This window comes from Myxocyprinus asiaticus, chromosome 10, assembly GCF_019703515.2.
Source record: "Myxocyprinus asiaticus isolate MX2 ecotype Aquarium Trade chromosome 10, UBuf_Myxa_2, whole genome shotgun sequence".
Classification (NCBI taxonomy): domain Eukaryota; kingdom Metazoa; phylum Chordata; class Actinopteri; order Cypriniformes; family Catostomidae; genus Myxocyprinus; species Myxocyprinus asiaticus.
The window spans coordinates 49,368,613-49,391,565 of NC_059353.1; the positions used below are offsets into that span (position 1 = coordinate 49,368,613).

The 22,953-nt window shown below is 36.2% G+C and overlaps 2 protein-coding genes across 2 annotated transcripts; one reads left to right on the plus strand and one right to left on the minus strand.

Moving 5' to 3' along the window:
* Nucleotides 1-472: 472 nt before the first annotated feature.
* LOC127447543 (transmembrane protein 169-like) lies at nt 473-7,753 on the minus strand. The gene is made up of 3 exons (XM_051709502.1): nt 7,630-7,753; nt 4,201-4,558; nt 473-1,738 (listed from the first exon to the last, which is right to left on the minus strand). The coding sequence occupies exons 2-3, from the start codon at nt 4,463-4,465 to the stop codon at nt 1,122-1,124; spliced, it is 882 nt and encodes a 293-aa protein (XP_051565462.1). The 5' UTR covers nt 4,466-4,558; nt 7,630-7,753; the 3' UTR covers nt 473-1,121.
* Nucleotides 7,754-9,589: 1,836 nt separating this feature from the next.
* LOC127447609 (uncharacterized) lies at nt 9,590-16,613 on the plus strand. The gene is made up of 9 exons (XM_051709544.1): nt 9,590-9,638; nt 9,740-9,796; nt 11,944-12,070; nt 12,164-12,253; nt 12,386-12,573; nt 13,586-13,625; nt 14,896-14,995; nt 16,142-16,298; nt 16,503-16,613. The coding sequence occupies exons 1-9, from the start codon at nt 9,590-9,592 to the stop codon at nt 16,586-16,588; spliced, it is 894 nt and encodes a 297-aa protein (XP_051565504.1). The 3' UTR covers nt 16,589-16,613.
* Nucleotides 16,614-22,953: the final 6,340 nt, after the last annotated feature.

A 22,953-nucleotide genomic window follows, 5' to 3' on the forward strand; every position in this document is an offset into this window, starting at 1 on the left:
CAATCTGCCTTCAATTTATGTTGCATTCTCATATTTTCATGTTTCAACTTATAAAAGTGTAGGTTCTGAGTTGTTTTATTTGCTTATTTGTATATGCAAATTAATGCTAATATTTAAAAATGTACATGGAAATAAAATCAAAATAGCATACAATCCCAAAAGAAATGCATGATTTTATTGTTCTTACTTCAGGGAAGAAGAAATGGTATCATTATTATAATAAAAAAAAGGGGGGGGGGTAACACATCTGATCCTTCCGGTCAAAAATGACCGTGAATACCAAATGGCACTTTTTCAATACCATAGGAGGGTTAAAGTGTCCAAGACACCCAATCTTTACACAAGACATGAACATTTGGGAATAACTGTTTACTCCCATCCACACACACACACACACACGCATGCACACAGACACACACACACAGTACAAAAATAATTAGTAAAATGAGACCACTCTGAGATTATATATAATTTCTCACAAAGTTTCACTGTTTATTTGCATATCAATATATATGGCTTAATTTTTGAGAAGGATATTAAAGCATTTACAGTTTATCTGCTCTTTCTTTAACCCCTCAGATTTAGAGAAATGATTTCTTATCTCCTTCCTAAAAAACACACACATGCAAACTGTTAAAATAAATATAATACAATAAATATTGTAAATATGTTAAAAAGATGAATATATAATAAGAAACACACCATGAAAGGAAAACATTGTGTCATATAACATATGATAAAAATAGGTAGCAAAAAAGGACTTTGTTGGTAAGAAACAGACAAAATAAGCAAACAATTGTTTAGTCTTTGTCATAAACAGAGTCCAAACCAAATGTGATGTCATATTCCTATGGAATAAATGGATGGGAAAAATACTTCTGGAACCAAAACAGCTTTTTGCCCTCTATGAAATCTCATTGGTCCCAAATCCCACTCCACATAGCTGTATATTAAAGATAAAAGATGTTCTGATAGGCTGCAATCGTGTGTCGTCACGCCTGGAAACTTGGTTCGCCTGGTTAGAACACAGTTATAAGCTTTTGATTTTGGACTAATACGATATTTAACAAAAAGCCTGTAAAAAGCCTCAAAAAACAAACATTGTGGCTTTGTTCCAAAACTTACACTGAGGAAGTTTGTAAACTCTTTCCCTGCAAACTCCCAGAGATCGTGTCCGAGTCCAGCAGCTCTACCACGCTGTAAGGCGAGCAGTCTTCCAATCCGAGTTTCCCACAAGCCCATCCACAAAAGCCCTTCTCCAGGTCCCTGACGGATAGCCACCATTCACTGAACGCCCAAGACACCTGCACAATGGCCGAATACAGTCCCAACGACAGCGATAGAGCTACGATGAGCACAGGGTAGAAGATGATGAGAAAGGGGCAAATTGTTATTTTATGGCAAAACGTCCGTTCTTCGTTGTAAACCAGGAAAATGTTATACCACGTGAGAGTTCCATAGTAGAACGAGGTGATGAAGGACAAAACGAAGACTACGGGAGCACAAAAGAGACTCCACAGGACAATGTGGGGACCTCGAGAAATCCCGAGAGCGCACGAGTGGCTCGATCCCTCTCCGTCTTCGCGTTCAGCGCCCAGACGCTCTTTGGATCTTGCCATCTCGCGCAGCTCTTTCTCTGTAAGGGTGACGTGAATGTCCACCATCTGACCTTTCTTCCTGCCACGTGTGATGGTTCCTGTTAGTGTCACATAGCGGCTGTCTGGTGGTAGACTCCAACCTAATGAGGTGAAGACAAAAAAACAAGCCTGAAGAATGTCAGTCACTTAATCACAAATATACCAGAATCCTGAGTGATGCAGTATTTTACTTGCATTTCCCATAATAAATAATGTAAATACATCAGCCTTTCTCTAGTCTATGCCTCATTCCAATAGTGATTAAAATTTTTTTTTTAAAAAACACTAAAAGCTGAAAGTCTGAAATTGTCATTTCCAGTCAGATTGGCTTTTGAGGATGAACTCATCCCTGGATTTGACAAAGTGTACCGGAAACAATACAGGCGTAATTTTTATTTTATATTATTTTATTTTAAGAAATGATAACATTTCTTCTTCCCTGAAGTAAAAACAATAAAATGATGCACTTTTTTTTAGGATTTTACATTTTTGAGATCTTTACATATTCATTTCTGGATTTCACCGTTCATTTGCATATGCAAATAAGCACATTTATGTAACTTTACTACAGTAAAAACCTACAGTTCTGCAAGAAATATGAAGAAAATATGAGAATGTGTCATCTATTGGGGGCAGATTGCTGCCATCTGCTGAATAAAATAAAATTATATGACAATAATAGCCAGTAGATGGCTGCAGTGTTGATTAAACAATACAAAAAGCGGCTTAAAAGTGCACTCAGTAACTTTTGTCTTTGTGTCATCTTGGACTTACACTGACACCTAGTGGCTTGGATGCAGTATAACTTAAAATCAATAGTTTTCAGTTTCAGATGCCATTGTAGAAATGTAGTATTCACAGTCAGCCATGATTACTTCAATCAATGAGTGAAAGTGTCCAATAAAAGGACGTGGGATTACACGAGTAGTATTCAGCTGGTCATGTGATTCTAACATGGCCGCCCCCATGTGCGGACCCTCTCCATGTAGAATAAAACAGCTTTTATAAGGACACTGATATGACTGGAGTCTTCATGTTAATGTGGCCATGAATTTTTACATATATAACAAAATTACAATGTCTTCAGGAGTTAAACTTTTTTTATGAGGAAGAAATTACTAAGTGTACCTTTAAGATGCCTCAGACGGACACATTTGGAGCGTCTCACTGGTATTCAGCTTCATAAACGGCATATTTTTAGGACGCTTAGTCAAGCTATAAGTAGTGGAAACTTTGAAAATCGTGTCTCAAGTTACCTGTATTCTGTTGTGCTTCCACCGTGAGCGGTTGTCATTCTGTGGTGCACCGCTTGTGGTCTGTTGAGGTGCACGGTCATCTATTGACGTGGCTCGTAAAAACAGATGTACTTCAAGCTTAAAATTGCTCGTATGGTTAGAAAATCCATACTTTTATTACAGAATTTACGCAAGCATCATTGGGCATGATTAACTGCGTAAAAAAAAATCATGCGTCATTTTTTATAGAATTAATTGCAATAAATTAACGTGTTAAATCAACAGCGCTAATCTGGATATATATTTAGACATTATTAAACTATTATTTATCAAAGTTTAGCATTTTGTTTTGAAGTGTCAGTTTTCGCAGTAACATCACAATATGCTTACAGTCAAACCTGACCTGCTGTTACAAAGAGAAGACATAGAATAATCATTTATAATAATATTGCCAATCATTTATTTCAAACATTAAAACTTTAAGTAAATTAATAATAATCTTTTATTTTTTTCTCCCCAATTTCGCATGCCCAATTCCCAATGCGCTCTAGGTCCTCGTGGTGGCATAGCGACTTGTCTCAATCCGGGTGGCGGAGGACGAATCTCAGTTGCCTCCGAGACCGTCAATCCGCGCATCTTATCATGTGGCTTGTTGAGCGCGTTACCGCGGAGACGTATCGCGTGTGGAGGCTTCATGCTATTCTCCGCGGCATCCACGCACAACTCGCCACGTGCCCCACCGAGAACGAGAACCACATTATAGCGACCACGAGGAGGTTACCCCATGTGACTCTACCCTCCCTAGCAACCGGGCCAATTTGGTTGCTTAGGAGACCTGACTGGAGTCACTCAGCACGCCCTGGATTTGAACTCGCCACTCCAGGGGTGGTAGTCAGCATCTTTACTCGCTGATCTACCCAGGCCCCCCTAATAATCTAATTAAGTAAATTAATAATAATGTCAAGAAAATCCACAGTAATAAACAGAAATGAACAGCAATGGACTGTGAAACTAAAATTAGTGAATAAATCAGAAGTCTCAGAATTTGGTCTTTGTTCTCTCTCTGTGTGAGTGGGTGTGTGTGTTCTGCATTGTGGCTGATTTATGGGGGCGGATTTATTTCATCGGAAAAAGTGATTTCGGTCAAAAATGACCGCACAGTATAGGAAGGTTATAACAGAGTTACTTAGTAGAAAATCAACTAGATATTTAATAGCAAAATATTCCGCTATTATAGCAGAAGTCTGGCTACGTTAGACTAAGCCTTCCACAGACCACAACAAATTCAATAAGTCAAAGTGTATGAGGGTTGCAGCTGCATGCTTTACCTTCACCAGTAGTGTTGTTCAGAAAAGTAGCCCCTTCTTCAGTGGTCCTCTCTGAACCCTCAATATCTCCTCCATGTTCTTCTCCAGCTGCTCTCTCTGTATCAGAGCGGTACACAATAATGGACTCTGGCCTGGCTTCTCTCTTTCTTCTCTTCCGTCGAGTGCTTGTACCGGTACTTCCTTCATCGAACTGACCCTCGTGTACATCTGATCTTATAGACTCTAGCTGGGGGCTTTCGGGTTGGATCTGCTCCACCTGCTCCATCCTCCTGTTGATGACTGTCAATATCTCGCAAGCTTCAAGAAGAGCTACAACTTAAGAGACTAGAAAAAGCTTTTGGCTCCAAACATGTTAACCCTGTGTGAGAGAGAGATATATCGGTTTACCGCTTAATCGGTGACGATAGTTGCTTTTTGGAACAATTGGTTATTGGCAAAATTTGTATAATCACTTTAATGCATTAATGAAGATTAATGATTAGATACTTAAGTATTGTAAATAACAGCAAGGGCATGCAAAGAGAAATGCAACTATATGTAAACTAGGGCTGAAACAATTGTCGACAAAAATTTTAATTGTCGAATAGTCGTTTGATGTAATTTAACGTAACATGAGATCACATTAAACTCTAATGATGATGCGCGAGAGCAGCACCGACCAGATCACGCCTGACCGAGGAGAGGAAGAGTTACACAGATCACAGTCCAGATGCACTCGAAACTTTCCAAACAGCTTCAGCTGATGTAGATCGCAAAGTATGAGGGAATTATATAAAATCAGAAGTAAAAACAGAAGCATTCTCGTTGTGGAATATGTGGAGCTAGACCTGCCGCTCCACTGAAGCAAAACTTGCGTGTCGAGCGTCTTTAAAGGAAACACCCCGGCGTTACATCTTTAATGCAGTTCTATTTAATGCATTATAGCTTTATTAAAGTTCAAATAATAAGGAAGTAGGTCATGTAAATAACTACACACTCCGAAACTGTAATTTCTCTGTGCGTTCAGCGCCTCTTCTATGAGTTGACCGAATGTCCCGATCTAAGGGCGAGAGATTGAAACTGCACCCAGCTGAGGCACACTCTGTCACGGGACACTCATCCCTCGAGCGCACACGCTTAATGCAGCTAGATTATAACGTGATGGCTCGTGACTTATTGAATCATAATATATGTGTCACTGTGCATTTCTTATCGTGAAGACAATTGGCCATATGCAGCTTTATTAATAAGAGAGAGTTTGTTTTTGTGAGTTAAAGATGGACTGAAGTGAACAGAAAGGTGAGAGAGGGTAGTCTTCACCCCATTATACACGGCAACAAAATACGTTTTTGATTTGTTTTTGTTTTGGCTTGTTTTCCAATATAAATATCTAAAACTCCTTTAAAACAATGTACATTTACTTTAGGAGCTATACTGCAGAATATATATATATATTATCTGAGAATGTTGAATATAATATTAAATATTTAAATATTTGAAAATATCTAAAAATCCTTTAAAATAGATGCATTCACCTGAGAAGCAGCATATAAGATATTTAGACTTGATTTTAGAGAACAGATCTTGAATATAAGTATATTTTGTCTTCACTCGCAGAAGTATAAACAACTGAAAAAATACACTTATATACAAAATACACTTATATTTAAGATATATTGTCTTAAAGCAAGTCTAAATATCTTATACGTTGCTTCTCAAGTAAATGTATCTTGTTTTAAGGATTTTTAGACCATTTTAAATGGAAGACAAGACAAAACACTTGATAACAACAGGATTATTTTTACTGAGTTAAACTTAATAAAAAGTATTTTTCCCTTTAATTCAGTGAATGTCATTTAGAGGTATTTTTAAAAGATGATTTTGTCCTCTTTATTGTTAGTAAGCACGTTTAATACAACCTTTTATCTCAGGCACAAGCTGAATAATCAGTTAAGAGCTAATGATTAATCATGGCAACAATTGCCAAATAGTCGAATAATCGTTCTAATAATCGTTAGATTAATCGATTATCAAAATAATTGTAAATTGCAGCCCTAATGGAAACGTGCCCCGTTAGCACATACATTGCTGTCTCCATTTACATTTGGCAGACGCTTATATATATATATATATATATATATATATATATATATATATTGAATATATAGGATATAAAAAGCTTAATTTAAGTAAATACTTAAATATAGAGCATTGTAATGGAGCCAATTCTCCGTCATTTCGAAATAAGTGTGTTTGGGGCTTGTTTATTGTACAAGACTCCCACGTTATGCATAAAATCAAAATTTTTCTGGTTTATTATTGGGATTTTGGTTGAACAATAAACAGCATCTGGGATTTTATTTATTTTGAACCCTTGCAGCCTCAACGACTGTGCCCATCACAGTAAGGAAAGACTACGATTTATTTTTTAACTATCGACCGATTAACAGTGTTGTGTAAGTTACTTTTAAAAGTAATCCACGGATTACTTTTCTAGTTACTTCATTGAAAAAGTAATCACATTTATAATTACTTTACTTAACGTTACTTTCTAAAACACTTTTCCGCTCAACAAAATCAAAATAATGTCTATATTTCTTTCTTGTTCATTGTTACACAAGTCATTCGCCATAATTAATGTATTCTACATACATCATAAGAAATAAGCATAATCGTATAATGCACTTAAAAGTAATTAAATCAATTGAAAGTCAGTAACTGTAATCGGATTACAAAAATGTAATGCATTACACTACCCAAAATTAGATTACAGTAACTAATTACTTTGTAAATGAACTACACCCCAAACTGACGATTAATCGGTTATCGGCCTTTTCCACCAACATAGTTATCGGTATCGGCAGAATCCACAATCGATCGACCTCTAATATAAACTTTAATAGGATATTTAGGCAGAATTTTAGGTACTGACATGCTCAGTCACCATTCACTTCCATTGTATGGAGAAAAAAAAAGATGCAAATAAGTGGTGACTGAGGTTGTCTTTCTGTGCTCCAAGGAAGTCTAATGGGATTAAAACAACATGAAGTTGAGTAAATGGTGGCGGAATTTTTATTTTTAAAGGTGAACTATACAAATTTACTGCAATCTATTCACTATTAATCTCAGTAAGGATTGTTGCCACCCTTCCGTCTGCTCTATTGTCAGAGAAACAAAGAAAAAAAAAAACAGACGAACAAGCCGATCAAAAAAAGACGGTATTTGGATAGTGTCTTAAATTGAAATCTGTTTCATTTTATAATCTATTGCGATTGTTCTTTATTTTAAATCAGTGAAGGACAGTGTGATGAAATGCACGAGCGCAGGCGGCGGCTGTTTTCCTCTCCAGCTGATCCGCTTTGCTTCCATCACACCCATGATTTGCTGTAAAAAGCGATTTATTAAGAACCAAAAAAAGCTCGTGGTGAATATATAACACTGTATTCTTACCTTTCAGATGCACGCGCGTGAAAGAACGGTCGTGTGTCACCTCTTGGATGAAATGTTTAGTTGTATTTAAAGTCTCAACCACAGCCGCCATGTAGACGCCCTGGTGGGTCACAATGAACGCAAGCCCCGCCCACTGAATCTAGAACTTCTGTCCCCTCCAATCAGAACAGGACATATCAAAGCCCCTCCCACAGCAAAATATTATCAACAAGTAGAACAATCAGTGACCACTACTGTCCAGAAACAATTGAGTAGTTAAATATATACGCATAAACCGTTTTTATTTTGAATTTTATTTAATTATTTTTTATTTTATATATATATATATATATATATATATATATATATATATATATATATATATATATATATAAAATAATTTTAGTTGTTTGTAACCCGCTTTTATTTACATACATCTACATTATAATTTTTTTTTTTTTTTTTTTTTTTTGTGTGGAAAAAATAAAAAAAAATTATAAGATCACGCAAGCGTTCGATTTTGCCCCGGTTGTATAAAATGTATAAAATATTTATTAAATGTGACGACAGAGAAGACTTTATTTTATGTCACTGATAGCCATGGGCGTCACGAAATTGTGAAACTCATGAATATTAATCAGTTTCTGATCTGCACTGATAATTTCAAATAATCTTTTACTGTTTTGATAGTCATTCTTGATGGCCAATTTAACTGCACAAATACATTTTAACATTTTTAATTTAGCACTTAGGTAAATCAAAGTTTGATGATTTATTTGTAAGTAAACTACTTAATGTGGCTCAAGCCAGGCTAACCTGATAGGTTATTTATTTGAAAACAATACTTCTATATTAAAGGAATATTCCGAGTTAAATACAAGTTAAGATCAACTGACAGCATTTGTGGCATAATGTTGATTACCAGAAAAACTAATTACGACTCGTCCCTCCTTTCTTTAAAAAAAAGCAAAAATCTGTGTTACAGTGAGACACTTACAATGGAAGTCAATGGGGGCCAATCTGTAAACGTTAAAATACTCACTGTTTCAAAAGTATAGACACAAGACGTAAACAATATGAGTGTTAACAGGATTTTAGTGGGATAAAATAACCTTTTCTGTGTAAAATTATAGCCAATTTTAAAACTTCGTTGCCATGACGATGAAGTCAACAAACCCAAAACCCTAAAACGACTGTATAAATGATGATTTAAACAACGTTACAGCTCAAATAATACAAAAGTTTTAATCGAAGAATTCATGTAAGTGCTTTTATAAAATTATAAGTTTCAAATTTCTGTCTTTAAACCCTCCGAAAATTGGCCCCATTCACTTCCATTGTAAGTGCCTCACTGTAACCTCCATTCTTGCTGCTTTTTTAAGGACGGACAGTCTAAATACATTTTTGTGGTAATCAACCACACGATTATGCCACGAATGCTGTCGATTGAGCTTAACTTGTATTGAACCCGGAATATTCCTTCAAAATAATTTATAAAACCGAACATGAATATTTTGATTCATCCCAGTTGAATCTTGTGATTTGGTTCACTTAAAAGACTCGTTCAGATTGGATCAGTAATAACACAATATGCTATTACGAAAACAGAAACAACTGTCTAAAACATGGTGAAGAACAGCAGCGTCTAAACTAAATATTAAGCTACATAAAGACGCTAAATGCCGCGCAGGCACTTATGCACAAGGACTCCAATAAATCGGAGATTGTTGAACCGGTTCATTTTTTAACTGTCCGAACGAACCGATTCACCAAGATGAACAGTACGTGAAAGAATAGTTCACGCGCGTCCCGCTCTAACTGCCGCGCTCGAGCTCAATTGTTTACATGTCGTTTATGAACACAACATCCGCTCTTTAAAGCCAAGTTTCAGTCATGCACTCCTTTCAAGATTCAAAATAGACCCGTATACGTGCTTTGTGAGGTATATTAAGCACAGTTTGTGCTTTTGTCAGGTTTTTGAATGGATGAGCAGACAGTAAATCAACTGGACAACCTGCTACTTCAGTTAGGTACATGATAGCTGTTTATAACATTAATCTATTGCACATTTTACATGCTTGTTTTTTTTTTTTTTTTTTTGCTTATGTATGTTTTCTGATATCTAAATTAGGTATAGAGACTCGAGAACTTGCTCAGAGGAAGGATGACCTCAAACAGCAAATACAAAGTGAGTTCAACACACCTGCCATTGAATTAGTGTTCCTAAACACGATTTAAAGGAATATTCTGTGTTCAATACAAGTTCAGCTAAATCGACAGCATTTGTGGCATAATGTTGATTAACACAAAAATGTATTTCAGCTCGTTCCTCCTTTTTTTTTAAAACAAGCAAAAATCAGTGTTACAGTGAGACACTTACAATGGAAGTGAATGGGGGCCAATTTGTAAACGTTAAAATACTCACTGTTTGAAAAGTATAGCCACAAAACATAAACAATATGTGTTATCATGATTTTAGTGAGATAAAATCACTTACTAACCTTTTCTATGCAAAGTTATATCCAATTTTACAACTTTGTTGCCATGACGATGTCAACAAACCCTAAAACGACTGTACAAACGACCCTTTAAAAAAGTTACTCAGAGGACAAAAATGTCCGTGTCAAAAAACTGCCATAAAAATATTATATATTAATATTATTTTCCACTTTCACTGGCTTAGGTTTTTTAACCAACATCAGTCCTGATCATAACTACCAAATATTCATTCATTTTCAGGATTTTAACCCTTTAAATGTCAGTTTGTTTACATAATGCCACTGTTGTTTTTTTACACACACACACACAAAAATTTCTCAATACACACATACAAAACACACTCTGACATCCATACCAACACACCCACACAATTTTATCTGCATCATTTATTCAACTGGCCTGCAGTGCTCCATAATACATCAAACAGAGAATAGGAAAAAAGCATGTAATTGCTCCATAGGCTAAACATGGGGAAAATGGCGCCATCTGGTGGAAAATATTAAAAATGTAAATTTTGAAGCCAGGGCTCCGGAATGAAAGCATAATATCACAGAATTCATGATTTTATGCTTTAATGGCACTGGGATGAAATATTGCATTTTTTTTAAATTTTTTTATTTATTTTTTTTCCCTTTTTTCTCCCAATTTGGAATGCCCAATTCCCGATGCGCTCTAAGTCCTCGTGGTCGCATAGTGATTCGCCTCAGTCCGGGTGGCGGAGGACGAATCCCAGTTGCCTCCACGTCTAAGACAGTCAACCCACGCATTTTATCACGTGGCTTGTTGAGCGCATTGCCACGGAGACATAGCGCGTGTGGAGGCTTCACACCATCCACCGCGGCAACCACGCTCAACTCACCATGTGCCCCACCGAGAACAAACCACATTATAGCGACTACGAGGAGGTTACCCCATGTGACTCTACCCTCCCTAGCAACCGGGCCAATTTGGTTGCTTAGGAGACCTGGCTGGAGTCAAAATATTGCAGTTTTATTGGGTTTCAATGGGGGACATTTTTGTCCTGAAGGTCCTGAGTGTAACTGTTTTGTGTACACAGTGTATTATAGGTGTATTGAGGTTGAAATATCAAAATTTCCCCAAAAATACACACCTTTGACAAAATGTATGCCGCTGGCATTAACACAGCCAAAAATGATCGAAAAAACAAAAATGAAAAAGACAAAAATGTCCCAAAGGTCGCAGGGTTAAACAACTTTACAGTTCAAATAATACACGAGTTTTAACAGAAAAATTAATGTAAGTGCTTTTATAAAATTATAAGCTTCACATTTCTGCCTTTAAACCCTCCAAAAATTGGCCCCATTCACTTCCATTGTAAGTGTCTCACTGTAACCCAGATTTTTGCTTTTTTTTTTACATAAAAGCAGGGACGAGTCGAAATTAATTTTTGTGGTAATCAACATGATACTACAAATGCTGTCTATTGAGCTTAAAGGAATAGTTCACCCAAAAATAAAACTTCTCTCATTATTCACTTACCCTGATGTCATCCCAGATGTGTATGACTGTCTTTCTTCAGCAGAACACAAATGAAGATTTTTAGAAGAAGATAGAGCTCTGTCAGGTCCTTATAATGGAAGTACACGGGTTTCGGCACTTTGACGGTCCAAAAGTCACATTTAGGCAGCATAACTTAAGCATTTAACTTGTATTGAACCCAGAATATTCCTTTAAGACTTTAGCTCCTTCTGATCCCCTCAAAGACTGCGAAGCCTGACAAACACACACAAACACATAAAAGTAAGCAATAATAATAATAATAATAAAACATCAGTCTGTTTGTCATGATTTTGGTCTTATCATGTGTGTCTTGAGGTTGTGAGTCCAACATTGAGGAGAAAAAGGATTACATCAACACAACTCAGAAGACCATCAGGACACTCGATGAGGAGATTCAGGCAAAACAAAACACTGTGAAGTTTATCAAAGAAAATGCAAAGAAGTAAGGCAAAGTGAGGCTGCTTTGACAGTATGTGTTCATATCTCAAACTGAGTATAGTATTTTTATATCACTGTCTATCATCCATCTAAACAGTCTCCAGCACACAGGAGATCTCTTACTTCAGTATGAAAAGACTTTGGAAACCGAACTCAAGAAGAGACAGGACAGGTATAACGACGACATGTAGGTCCAGTTTAGTATGATATCCAGTGCATTTATAGCTGTATGTGAGAGATACACTCTTCTAAAGTGTTATAAATGAACTGATATATGAAAAATGTTGCAAAACTCTTGTCACCACCAACACATTTGAAGGAAAATGTTCCAGGAGAGAATCGACAGCTACATGAACGTGTTTCAGCAGTATAAGGACCGATACTGCCTAAACTCACTGGCTCAAAAACTGCTAAAGATTCAAGCTGAGAATGAGGAAATTGAGAGAAGAATCAGGGTAACTGAGGGGCAAATAATGGAGAAAGAGAGAGAACTGACAGCCGCACTGGGTAACTTAGCAGTCACACTTTCCTTCTTCACTGACCTAATCTCTGTTGAGTCTTAACCCTTAAATGCATGGGTGTTTTGCCATGCATTATTACATACCTCGGGTCTTTAGCGACCCGGCATGTATATCCATACCAAATGGATCTACAGCATGCCCAGAAAGAGAGATGACCATCAAAGAGATGATGCAACAAATGACACAGGATTCATTACTTCCACTCTGAAATTTCAACTAGCTGTCAAACACATATTGAGATACACATTAGCTACACATTTGTATTTTCTCAGATACTTGAGTCTAAAAAGACACACAACTCGCATCATTTCAGTAATAACACTCAAATGACAATAGTCGTATCATACTGTTCATGTATTACAGTTGCTATAGTTTACTTCCATGTTGCAGCTTCCACCTTGAATAAGAAACAGCATATATAATACAGTATGTATGTGTACACACATATGGGATACTGATAATTCACCATTGTCACACAGAAAATCAACGTGATATAGTAGTCATATGTATGACTATAGTACTCGTGTGTCTTGTAATAAACAAAGAAATATATATCCTGTGATAGTAAACTTACTGTATATAGATATGAAATAATCACAAAAATGTTATATATGGAAGCGCAAAACAATGCAAGACTATTACATATCTCGGGTCTTTAATGACCCGATACACCTTTGATAATTAAGCAGTTATAAAACATTTGAATTTTTGGAATACAATATTTAAAAGAGAAAGGTTAAAGAATACTTATGAGGTGTGGGCATAACTCCAAAAAATGGATGAATGGTAATGGAGGTGGAATGAGGTCCCGGGCCACTAAAGACCAGAGGTATGCATTAAAGGATTAAAGGAATAGTTCAGCCAAAAACGAAAATTCTCTCATTATTTATTTTTTCTGTGGAACACAAATAAATATTTATTTTCCAAATAAATAATGACAACATTTTCATTTTTGGGTGAATTATTCCTATAAAACGGTATTTCCTCTGTTTTGATAGGTGAAGATGACCCACTCTCTCTCACTGATGGTGCTGAAAGGTATTTTGTCATTACAGCAGATTTGTTTTGTCAGATATAAGTTGTCTGAGGTAATAAAAATGAGAAATCTTTTTAAAAATCTAGTTTAAAACTCACATGCAAAAAAAAGCATTTTTTACAAAAAGAAGCTGATTTAATGAGGTATTACGCATTAGGTATTAAAATACTTTACTTGCACCTGGATAACATGAGAGTATACACAACTTAATCATTAAAGTCAAGGTTAAAATATTTTATTTCTTTTTTTTACATTTATCATGAATTTTTCTCAGGATAACTCCATATGACCTGAACAAAATGTGCCTTTTCATAAAAATATCTAAATATCTGATTTCTTTTTAAATTATTATTTTTTTTAACTTCAAAACAGCCTTGAGGGTCTAAAGGGGTTCTCTCTGTTTTATTAATTTTGTCACATAAGCAGCAAAATGTCAGCCTACAGTACATGAATTTGATTGGACAAAACTTTTTCAAATATTAATCATATTTGAAAACACAATTGTTTCTCTGCTCTTTTTAAAAAAAAATTTATCCCTTTTCTCCCAACTTGGAATGCCCAATTCCCACTACTTACTAGGTCCTCGTGGTGGCGCGGTTACTCACATCAATCTGGGTGGTGGAGGACAAGTCTCAGTTGACTCCACTTCTGAGACCGTCAATCCGCGCATCTTATCACGTGACTCGTTGTGCATGACACCGCAGAGACTCACAGCATGTGGAGGCTCATGCTACTCTCCACGATCCACGCACAATTACCACGTGCCCCATTGAGAGCGAGAACCACTAATCTCGACCATGAGGAGGTTACCCCATTTGACTCTACCCTCCCTAGCAACCGGGCCAATTTGGTTGCTTAGGAGACCTGACTGGAGTCACTCAGCACACCCTGGAATCGAACTCGCGACTCCAGGGGTGATAGTCAGTGTTAATACTCGCTGAGCTACCCAGGCCCCCCACAGCTTGTTTTTTTTAAAGAGATATTAATAAAATATTATTCTGCACTATTCATGCCAAAATTAATTTTTTTAAGAATTTCAGCTTTTAAAGAGACTACTTTTTTTTTTACTGTCACCGGACAGTTACACAACATGACATTTTTTCACTTAAAGCCCCAGAAAAATGTGTAAATGACTTTGACTGAACGTAGAAATTGAAAACATGTTCATCATAGAAGAGGTTTATTCAAGTAACTGTTTTGTGTGAATTGCATTTTTTTTAATGTATTTTTGAATAATTTGATAAATCTAATTTTTTTTATTTTTGTCTAAAGTAGCTACAGAAATAGTAAGTGTCGAGACAACGAAGCTCTACAAACTGACCATAATAGGTCATGTGAGGAAATGGATTGTCATCAAGACCACAGAATACAGGTACTTCACTAAGCAGACTGTAGGGAGAATTATACCACAAGCAAATACTGAAGCCGAGAGTGAATTTGATCATATCCGAATTCTCTATGCCTACTTACGTTTAGTTTAGACTTCCATCACTTAAGTGAAAAGAGCGCATGAAAAGGTTATTAAAATGTTACATAGTTAATATCAATCAATATACGTGTTCGTCTTCAACTTTGGGCCATTTCACATTCTAGAGGTTGATTTTCATCAAAACGAACCGATTTAAACTTTTTTCCTGTTATATGAAGGTCACATTAAAACTGAATTGGAAGGCTTTCATCTTTTTTTCTTTTTGTTTTTTTGTGCTTTTTAAATGCATTTTGTGTATAGATTTGACTATTTTAGCCTTTAGACCCAGACTTTCAATATTATAACTATTCAAAAATATATTGTATTATTATTATTATTATATAAAAATACAAATTATTACATGTTAAAAACAATGATCATCTAAACAAAGTGTGAAATAAACAAACCATTTCAATATTTATTGTGTGAAAATTGTTTCTATCAATATTTAAATAATTACGAGTGTCCCACAGTTTCCACCACACCAAACAATTTTGCCCGTAATAAAGTTTTTTTTTTTCAAAAGTTAGCGTACTTGTTAGCCAAGTGGACAAAAGTATCAGTGAAGAGCATGCTTGAGATGAAATAGATGAAGAAAACAATACAAATTATTCAAGGTAAATATCACTTGTGTGCAGAGTATTTTTATTGGGCATGTTTTCCAATAAATCTGTAATTTTGCCAAAATATACAAAAGGGTGAAAAACTGTGTGAATTTAAGATACATTAAATGTTAGCTATGCAATTACACTTAACAAGTCAAAGGAGTCGGCCATTTAAAAAAAAATAAAAACGTTAAAAATGTCATTTCCACCACAGAAACACAAAACAGAATTTGAGATGACACTGTAGTGGGAATTTTTGACTTTAACAAAAAAAAAAAAAAAAATTAACAAATGCTGGACGTTGTTAGTAGACAAATAAAAAAATAATAAAAAACCTAAATATTTTAGCGACACTTGACTTTCCATAAGTCTACAGTGCTAATAGTGCCAGAATTTGATGTTACACCCATGCATAAAACGTTACTGTGAATTCTGTTACTTTTAGAGGCCTGAAGAAAACGCAGATGTTCACAACATAATTGTCGAAGAGCTTTCGCTTTCTGAAGAGAATGAGACTAAAACAGCAAGCACGAAAGACTTGAGTGAATCTCAGACAGACACATTTTGTCACAGCTTATGGACAAAGCCAGAAAGTGGAGGAGGTAATCACCAGCATACTCTTGTATTTACGAGTATTGTGCAAAAACTTCGTAAAAACATTCTTACGTAAACTGTTGCATTGAATTGAATTTTTTGTCACAATTCACATCATGAACGAGGCCCATTGAGTGTACAGTACCTGTCCAGCATTCTGCCATTTTACTCATTTCCATTGTATGATAATATATTTTATTCCTTTTATTTAGATCAAATGCATGACGCTGATCAGAAGCATTCTGACACTGAGGCGGTGAACGAACTGGTACAGTTTAAATTAAACAACTGTTTTTAAATGCCTTTATAATAACTGAATTATTAATGCAGGAGGGAAATATGAATGTCTCCTGTGACTCTGAGTTCATGGTGGAGATGATTGAGGAGAAGGATGGAGATGATCTGGAGAAGACTAGAGCAGGTGCTGTGGAGGACACAGTTAGTGATGGTGCCATCTGCCCTCCTTTCTCACCAGCGAGAATGAAAGCTGTGCTGACCACCCCAACTTTCTCCTTAAAGTATGACCTCACTGTATCAATGCTTATGACATAACTGACCATACATACAAACACTATATGCTGCAGATAAGTGGTTGGCATCTGGTGGGTCGCAACCCCAAAATGTTTCACAGGCAGTGTTGTGGAACTAACAATGGATAGGTAGTATTAGAGGTCGACGTATGCTGATAACCGAATAATCGGCTGATAGTTTTTTTTAATTAATTTAAAGAATGTTAAAAAAAACAATTCTTAGTCTTTCTTACTGTGACGGGCACAGACATAAAGGCTACAAGATTATGAAATAAATTAACATACCAGATGCAGTTTATTGTTCAAACAAAATCCCAATAATAGCCAGCAAAAATGTAGATTTAGTGCAGAATGTGGGACTTTTAACTGTATACAAGCCCGAAACACACAAGGGGCTCTCATTTGGAAACAAGCCTTTTTATAGCCTATATTTTACCAGTTGAGGTTTAAAGAGGAATGAGGTTTAATTTTCCTGAGACATGAGCATGACTGCTGTGTGCATTTTCCATTTCCCTTATTGATTTATAACTTGTAGCACCTAATAAACATGCAAAAAAATAATAATAAATCTAGACCAAATAGTTTTCCTAAAATTGATGTCCACATATGTGGACAGCGGAACTAAGTTGTGAAATTTTAAATAATACCAAGCTATATAGAAAGTCTGATTTATTATGTTAATTATTCATGTTACAGACATTACAGCTGATTTTCTGTAAAGCTGAATTATTAATTCTGATTCAAAGTAATGTCCAGCATCATCCAATCACTGTCAACCATGTTAAAATAAAATGATACATTATAAATTCTGAATCTATGTACTGATTATCATTGTCCCATAAACATGTTGAGTGGTCCAAACATCATCTGCAGCCTGAAACTGAACTTTAAGATTTTAGGAGTGAATGCACTTAGCTGCATAGAAAGCTATAGGATGCTCCCTTGCTCCCTATTTAGTGAATGACTTAACCTCCAGTGTGCTGTCTGTCTACACTGGTCTCAGAACAGTTTGAAATGCACCTTATTTTCATCCTAACTCCATATAAAGCCTCTGAAAGCAACATTATTCAGCTTTTGGATGAACCCATTTATTCTCAATGTGATAATGCACAGTAAATATAGGAATGCATTTGCTAATGTTAATGTATAGAACATAATCATATTGTACAGTGATAACAAACTAAAATATAACAAAATGTATATTAAAATGAAGCGATGTGTTAATGTTGAAAGTTTTAACTAGAAGACATAACTAACATGTTTTTTCAACTTCTGAGGGAATAATGTACCAAAATCCACATATGTGGACATCATGTTTATCAGCGCACTGATGCGCGAAAAATTAACACATTTTTTAAAGCGGCATATCAAACGAAACTAGAGATGCTCCTCTTTACAACAAAACAAGTTTCAATAAAAAAACAGAGAGATTTCTTACCAGAGGCACTTTTGTTGGCGCTGCATCCGTAGGAGCACTTTACGGAAATCAACGTCATGTTGTTGTGTCAAGTTTAACCCCTAAATGACAGTCTAGAGTGTTGTGAACAGTATTCAGTAGGTTTAAAGTCATTTAAATTATGCATTGTGTATAGCGAAGCTGAAATGCGACGAAAAGTCCAGTTTCAGACCTGGATGATGCTGGTCATTACTTTGAATCAGAATTAATCATGCTAATTTCTGATGTAATGTCTGTAACGTCTCAAAAACATATATACTGAGGCTCAGTAATACGCATTAAGAAAGTAAACAGGATTAGACCAGCTGGTGTTAATTAAATCTGTATGATATTGATGACAGCAACAGTCCCATCTCCTCACCTGGACGTCAAGAGAGTTCAGAGACCAAGTCACCTGCTTTTGTCTTCTCTGTGAATTCTGCTCCAAGCACACCTGCGTTCTCCAGGCTGGGCTGTGACTTTGACGTGGGGTCAACAGAGGAAGAGGTGAACCTCACAAACTAGTAAAAAGTTTGATGCACTTTCAAGATTGTTTAAATCAAAGAGAGTTTAATCGCTTCATTTGTGTGTATGTGTTTTGTAGGCATCTCCATTTACATTCACAAGCTCCTATTTCAGCGACAAGGTATTTCTGAAGATGTATGGTTATGTATATATTTGTGTTTACTGGGGAATTACCTGAAGCTGAATTTGATGTCTTTTGGTAACAGAAGTCACCAGGATCGGGACCCAAGTTCTCAGGTGAAGTATAATTGAAAATGTTGTCAAGAACATGTCCAGTTCACATTTCAGTTCACAAAATACTGTTTAAAAGTTAATCGTCAAATAATGCCTACTGTTTTTACATACTATTTTTTAGAAAATAGTAGGCAGTATATAGTGTATACAGTGCAGTATTTTGGGTGAACTATCCCTTTAATAAAAGTGCATGCTTTTTGTTTTCCTTGAAGGTTTCCTGTTTGACGAAGCCGCGAGTCGTCAAGAAGAGTTTTCATTCTCGTTCGGCACGGAAAGCCCACATCGGAGCTCATCTTCACAGGACAACACAGGACCTGCAGATTCCTTTCCCTTTAAATTCAGCTTTGGAAAATTATAACCTCAGCACTATAAATCTCAATCTTTTAATCCAGAAATGTTCAAATTAGATTCTGTTGGAGCCTGTACTTTACAGAGTGAGGAGAATTGTTTATTTATGGCAATTACATATTGATAAGACAATTAAATAGTTTAATATTAAATGTAATATTTAATATAAGAGAGGTGTGTTAATTATTTGAATAATTCTGTTAGTTTTTTTTTCCACAAGTAGTTTGTTAGGTTAGAGGATATAATTAAAATTCACTTATTTATGGTGGACCTACAGTATGAGTACATGTTTAGAGGAATGTTTAAAATGTCCTGCATGTTAAATGTTTGTGGCACTATTTTACCACTATGCTAAAAGTAAAGTTTCACAGAAAGCTTTCAAAATGTCTATATCTGTTTGTTTTTCTTGTTTATAATAAAACAAGAAAATGTATTTTTAAATATACTTTATTCTATACCTCTATATATGTGTATTTGTTTCTTACAGTTGTGCTCAAAAGTGTGCATACCCTGACAGAAATTGTGACATGTTAGGCATTGATTTTGAAAATATGACTGATCATGCAAAAAAACTGTCTTTTATTTAAGGATAGTGATCATATGAAGCCATTTATCATCACATACAGGTGCATCTCAATAAATTAGAATGTCGTGGAAAAGTTCATTTATTTCAGTAATTCAACTCAAATTGTGAAACTCGTGTATTAAATAAATTCAATGCACACAGACTGAAGTAGTTTAAGTCTTTGGTTCTTTTAATTGTGATGATTTTGGCTCACATTTAACAAAAACCCACCAATTCACTCTCTCAAAAAATTAGAATATGGTGACATGCCAATCAACTAATCAACTCAAAACACCTGCAAAGGTTTCCTGAGCCTTCAAAATGGTCTCTCAGTTTGGTTCACTAGGCTACACAATCATGGGGAAGACTGCTGATCTGACAGTTGTCCAGAAGACAATCATTGACACCCTTCACAAGGAGGGTAAGCCACAAACATTCATTGCCAAAGAAGCTGGCTGTTCACAGAGTGCTGTATCCAAGCATGTTAACAGAAAGTTGAGTGGAAGGAAAAAGTGTGGAAGAAAAAGATGCACAACCAGCCGAGAGAACCGCAGCCTTATGATTGTCAAGCAAAATCGATTCAAGAATTTGGGTGAACTTCACAAGGAATGGACTGAGGCTGGGGTCAAGGCATCAAGAGCCACCACACACAGACATGTCAAGGAATTTGGCTACAGTTGTCGTATTCCTCTTGTTAAGCCACTCCTGAACCACAGACAACGTCAGAGGCGTCTTACCTGGGCTAAGGAGAAGAAGAACTGGACTGTTGCCCAGTGGTCCAAAGTCCTCTTTTCAGATGAGAGCAACTTTTGTATTTCATTTGGAAACCAAGGTCCTAGAGTCTGGAGGAAGGGTGGAGAAGCTCATAGCCCAAGTTGCTTGAAGTCCAGTGTTAAGTTTCCACAGTCTGTGATGATTTGGGGTGCAATGTCATCTGCTGGTGTTGGTCCATTGTGTTTTTTGAAAACCAAAGTCACTGCACCCATTTACCATGAAATTTTGGAGCACTTCATGCTTCCTTCTGCTGACCAGCTTTTTAAAGATGCTGATTTCATTTTCCAGCAGGATTTGGCACCTGCCCACACTGCCAAAAGCACCAAAAGTTGGTTAAATGACCATGGTGTTGGTGTGCTTGACTGGCCAGCAAACTCACCAGACCTGAACCCCATAGAGAATCTATGGGATATTGTCAAGAGGAAAATGAGAAACAAGAGACCAAAAAATGCAGATGAGCTGAAGGCCACTGTCAAAGAAACCTGGGCTTCCATACCACCTCAGCAGTGCCACAAACTGATCACCTCCATGCCACGCCGAATTGAGGCAGTAATTAAAGCAAAAGGAGCCCCTACCAAGTATTGAGTACATATACAGTAAATGAACATACTTTCCAGAAGGCCAACAATTCACTAAAAATGTTTTTTTTATTGGTCTTATGATGTATTCTAATTTTTTGAGATAGTGAATTGGTGGGTTTTTGTTAAATGTGAGCCAAAATCATCACAATTAAAAGAACCAAAGACTTAAACTACTTCAGTCTGTGTGCACTGAATTTATTTAATACACGAGTTTCACAATTTGTGTTGAATTACTGAAATAAATGAACTTTTCCACGACATTCTAATTTATTGAGATGCACCTGTAGTTGTTTGGCTCCTTTTTAAATCATAATGATAACAGAAATCACCCAAATGGCCCTGATCAAAAGTTTACATACCCTTGAATGTTTGGCCTTGTTACAGACACACAAGGTGACACACACAGGTTTAAATGGCAATTAAAGGTTAATTTCCCACACCTGTGGCTTTTTAAATTCAAATTAGTGTCTGTGTATAAATAGTCAATGAGTGTGTTAGCTCTCACGTGGATGCACTGAGCAGGCTAGATACTGAGCCATGGGGAGCAGAAAAGAACTGTCAAAAGACCTGCGCAACAAGGTAATGGAACTTTATAAAGATGGAAAAGGATATAAAAAGATATCCAAAGCCTTGAAAATGCCAGTCAGTACTAGTCAATCACTTATTAAGAAGTGGGAAATTCGGGGATCTCTTGATACCAAGCCAAGGTCAGGTCGACCAAGAAAGATTTCAGCCACAACTCCAGAAGAATTGTTCGAGATACAAAGAAAAACCCACAGGTAACCTCAGGAGAAATACAGGCTGCTCTGGAAAAAGATGGTGTGGTTGTTTCAAGGAGCACAATACTTGTTGACCCCTCTTCAAACATAGCGCTTATGGTTGTGACCATAATGCTCTATTTTGGTCTCGTCACTCCAAATTACAGTGTGCCAGAAGCTGTGAGGCGTGTCAAGGTGTTGTCGGGCATATTGTAACCGGGCTTTTTTGTGGCATTGGCGCAGTAAAGGCGTCTTTCTGGCAACTCGACCATGCAGCTCAAGTATCATCGTATTGTGATATTGTGATTGAACGGTACTGACTGACATTTTCAAGGCTTTGGATATCTTTCTATATCCTTTTCCATCTTTATAAAGTTCCATTACCTTGTTACGCAGGTCTTTTGACAGTTCTTTTCTGCTCCTCATGGCTCAGTATCTAGCCTGCTCAGTGCATCCACGTGAGAGCTAACAAACTCATTGACTATTTATACACAGACACTAATTGCAATTTAAAAAGCCACAGGTGTGGGAAATTAACCTTTAATTGCCATTTAAACCTGTGTGTGTCACCTTGTGTGTCTGTAACAAGGCCAAACATTCAAGGGTATGTACACTTTTGATCAGGGCCATTTGGGTGATTTCTGTTATTATGATTTAAAAAGGAGCCAAACAACTATGTGATGATAAATGGATCATATGATCAGTATCCTTAAATAAAAGACAGTTTTTTTGCATGATCAGTCATATTTTCAAAATCAATGCCAAAATTTCACAATTTCTTCCAGGGTATGCAAACTTTTGAGCACAACTGTATATGGCAGGACAAAGTCCTTTTAATATGACATTCAGCTATATCATTACATTCATTTTACATAGATTTTGTGACAGACTTACATACACTATTTTGACTTTT

Bases quoted from the DNA above. Each gene is read 5' to 3' on its own strand.
- LOC127447609 (XM_051709544.1), top strand. From the start codon at position 9,590: ATGGATGAGCAGACAGTAAATCAACTGGACAACCTGCTACTTCAGTTA. The intron at 12,071-12,163 runs GTAAGGCAAAGT...CCATCTAAACAG, and splicing joins ATCAAAGAAAATGCAAAGAA to TCTCCAGCACACAGGAGATC. The intron at 13,626-14,895 runs GTATTTTGTCAT...TTTTGTCTAAAG, and splicing joins CTCACTGATGGTGCTGAAAG to TAGCTACAGAAATAGTAAGT.
- LOC127447543 (XM_051709502.1), bottom strand. From the start codon at position 4,465: ATGGAGCAGGTGGAGCAGATCCAACCCGAAAGCCCCCAGCTAGAGTCT. The intron at 1,739-4,200 runs GTAAAGCATGCA...TCACCTCATTAG, and splicing joins GAACAACACTACTGGTGAAG to GTTGGAGTCTACCACCAGAC.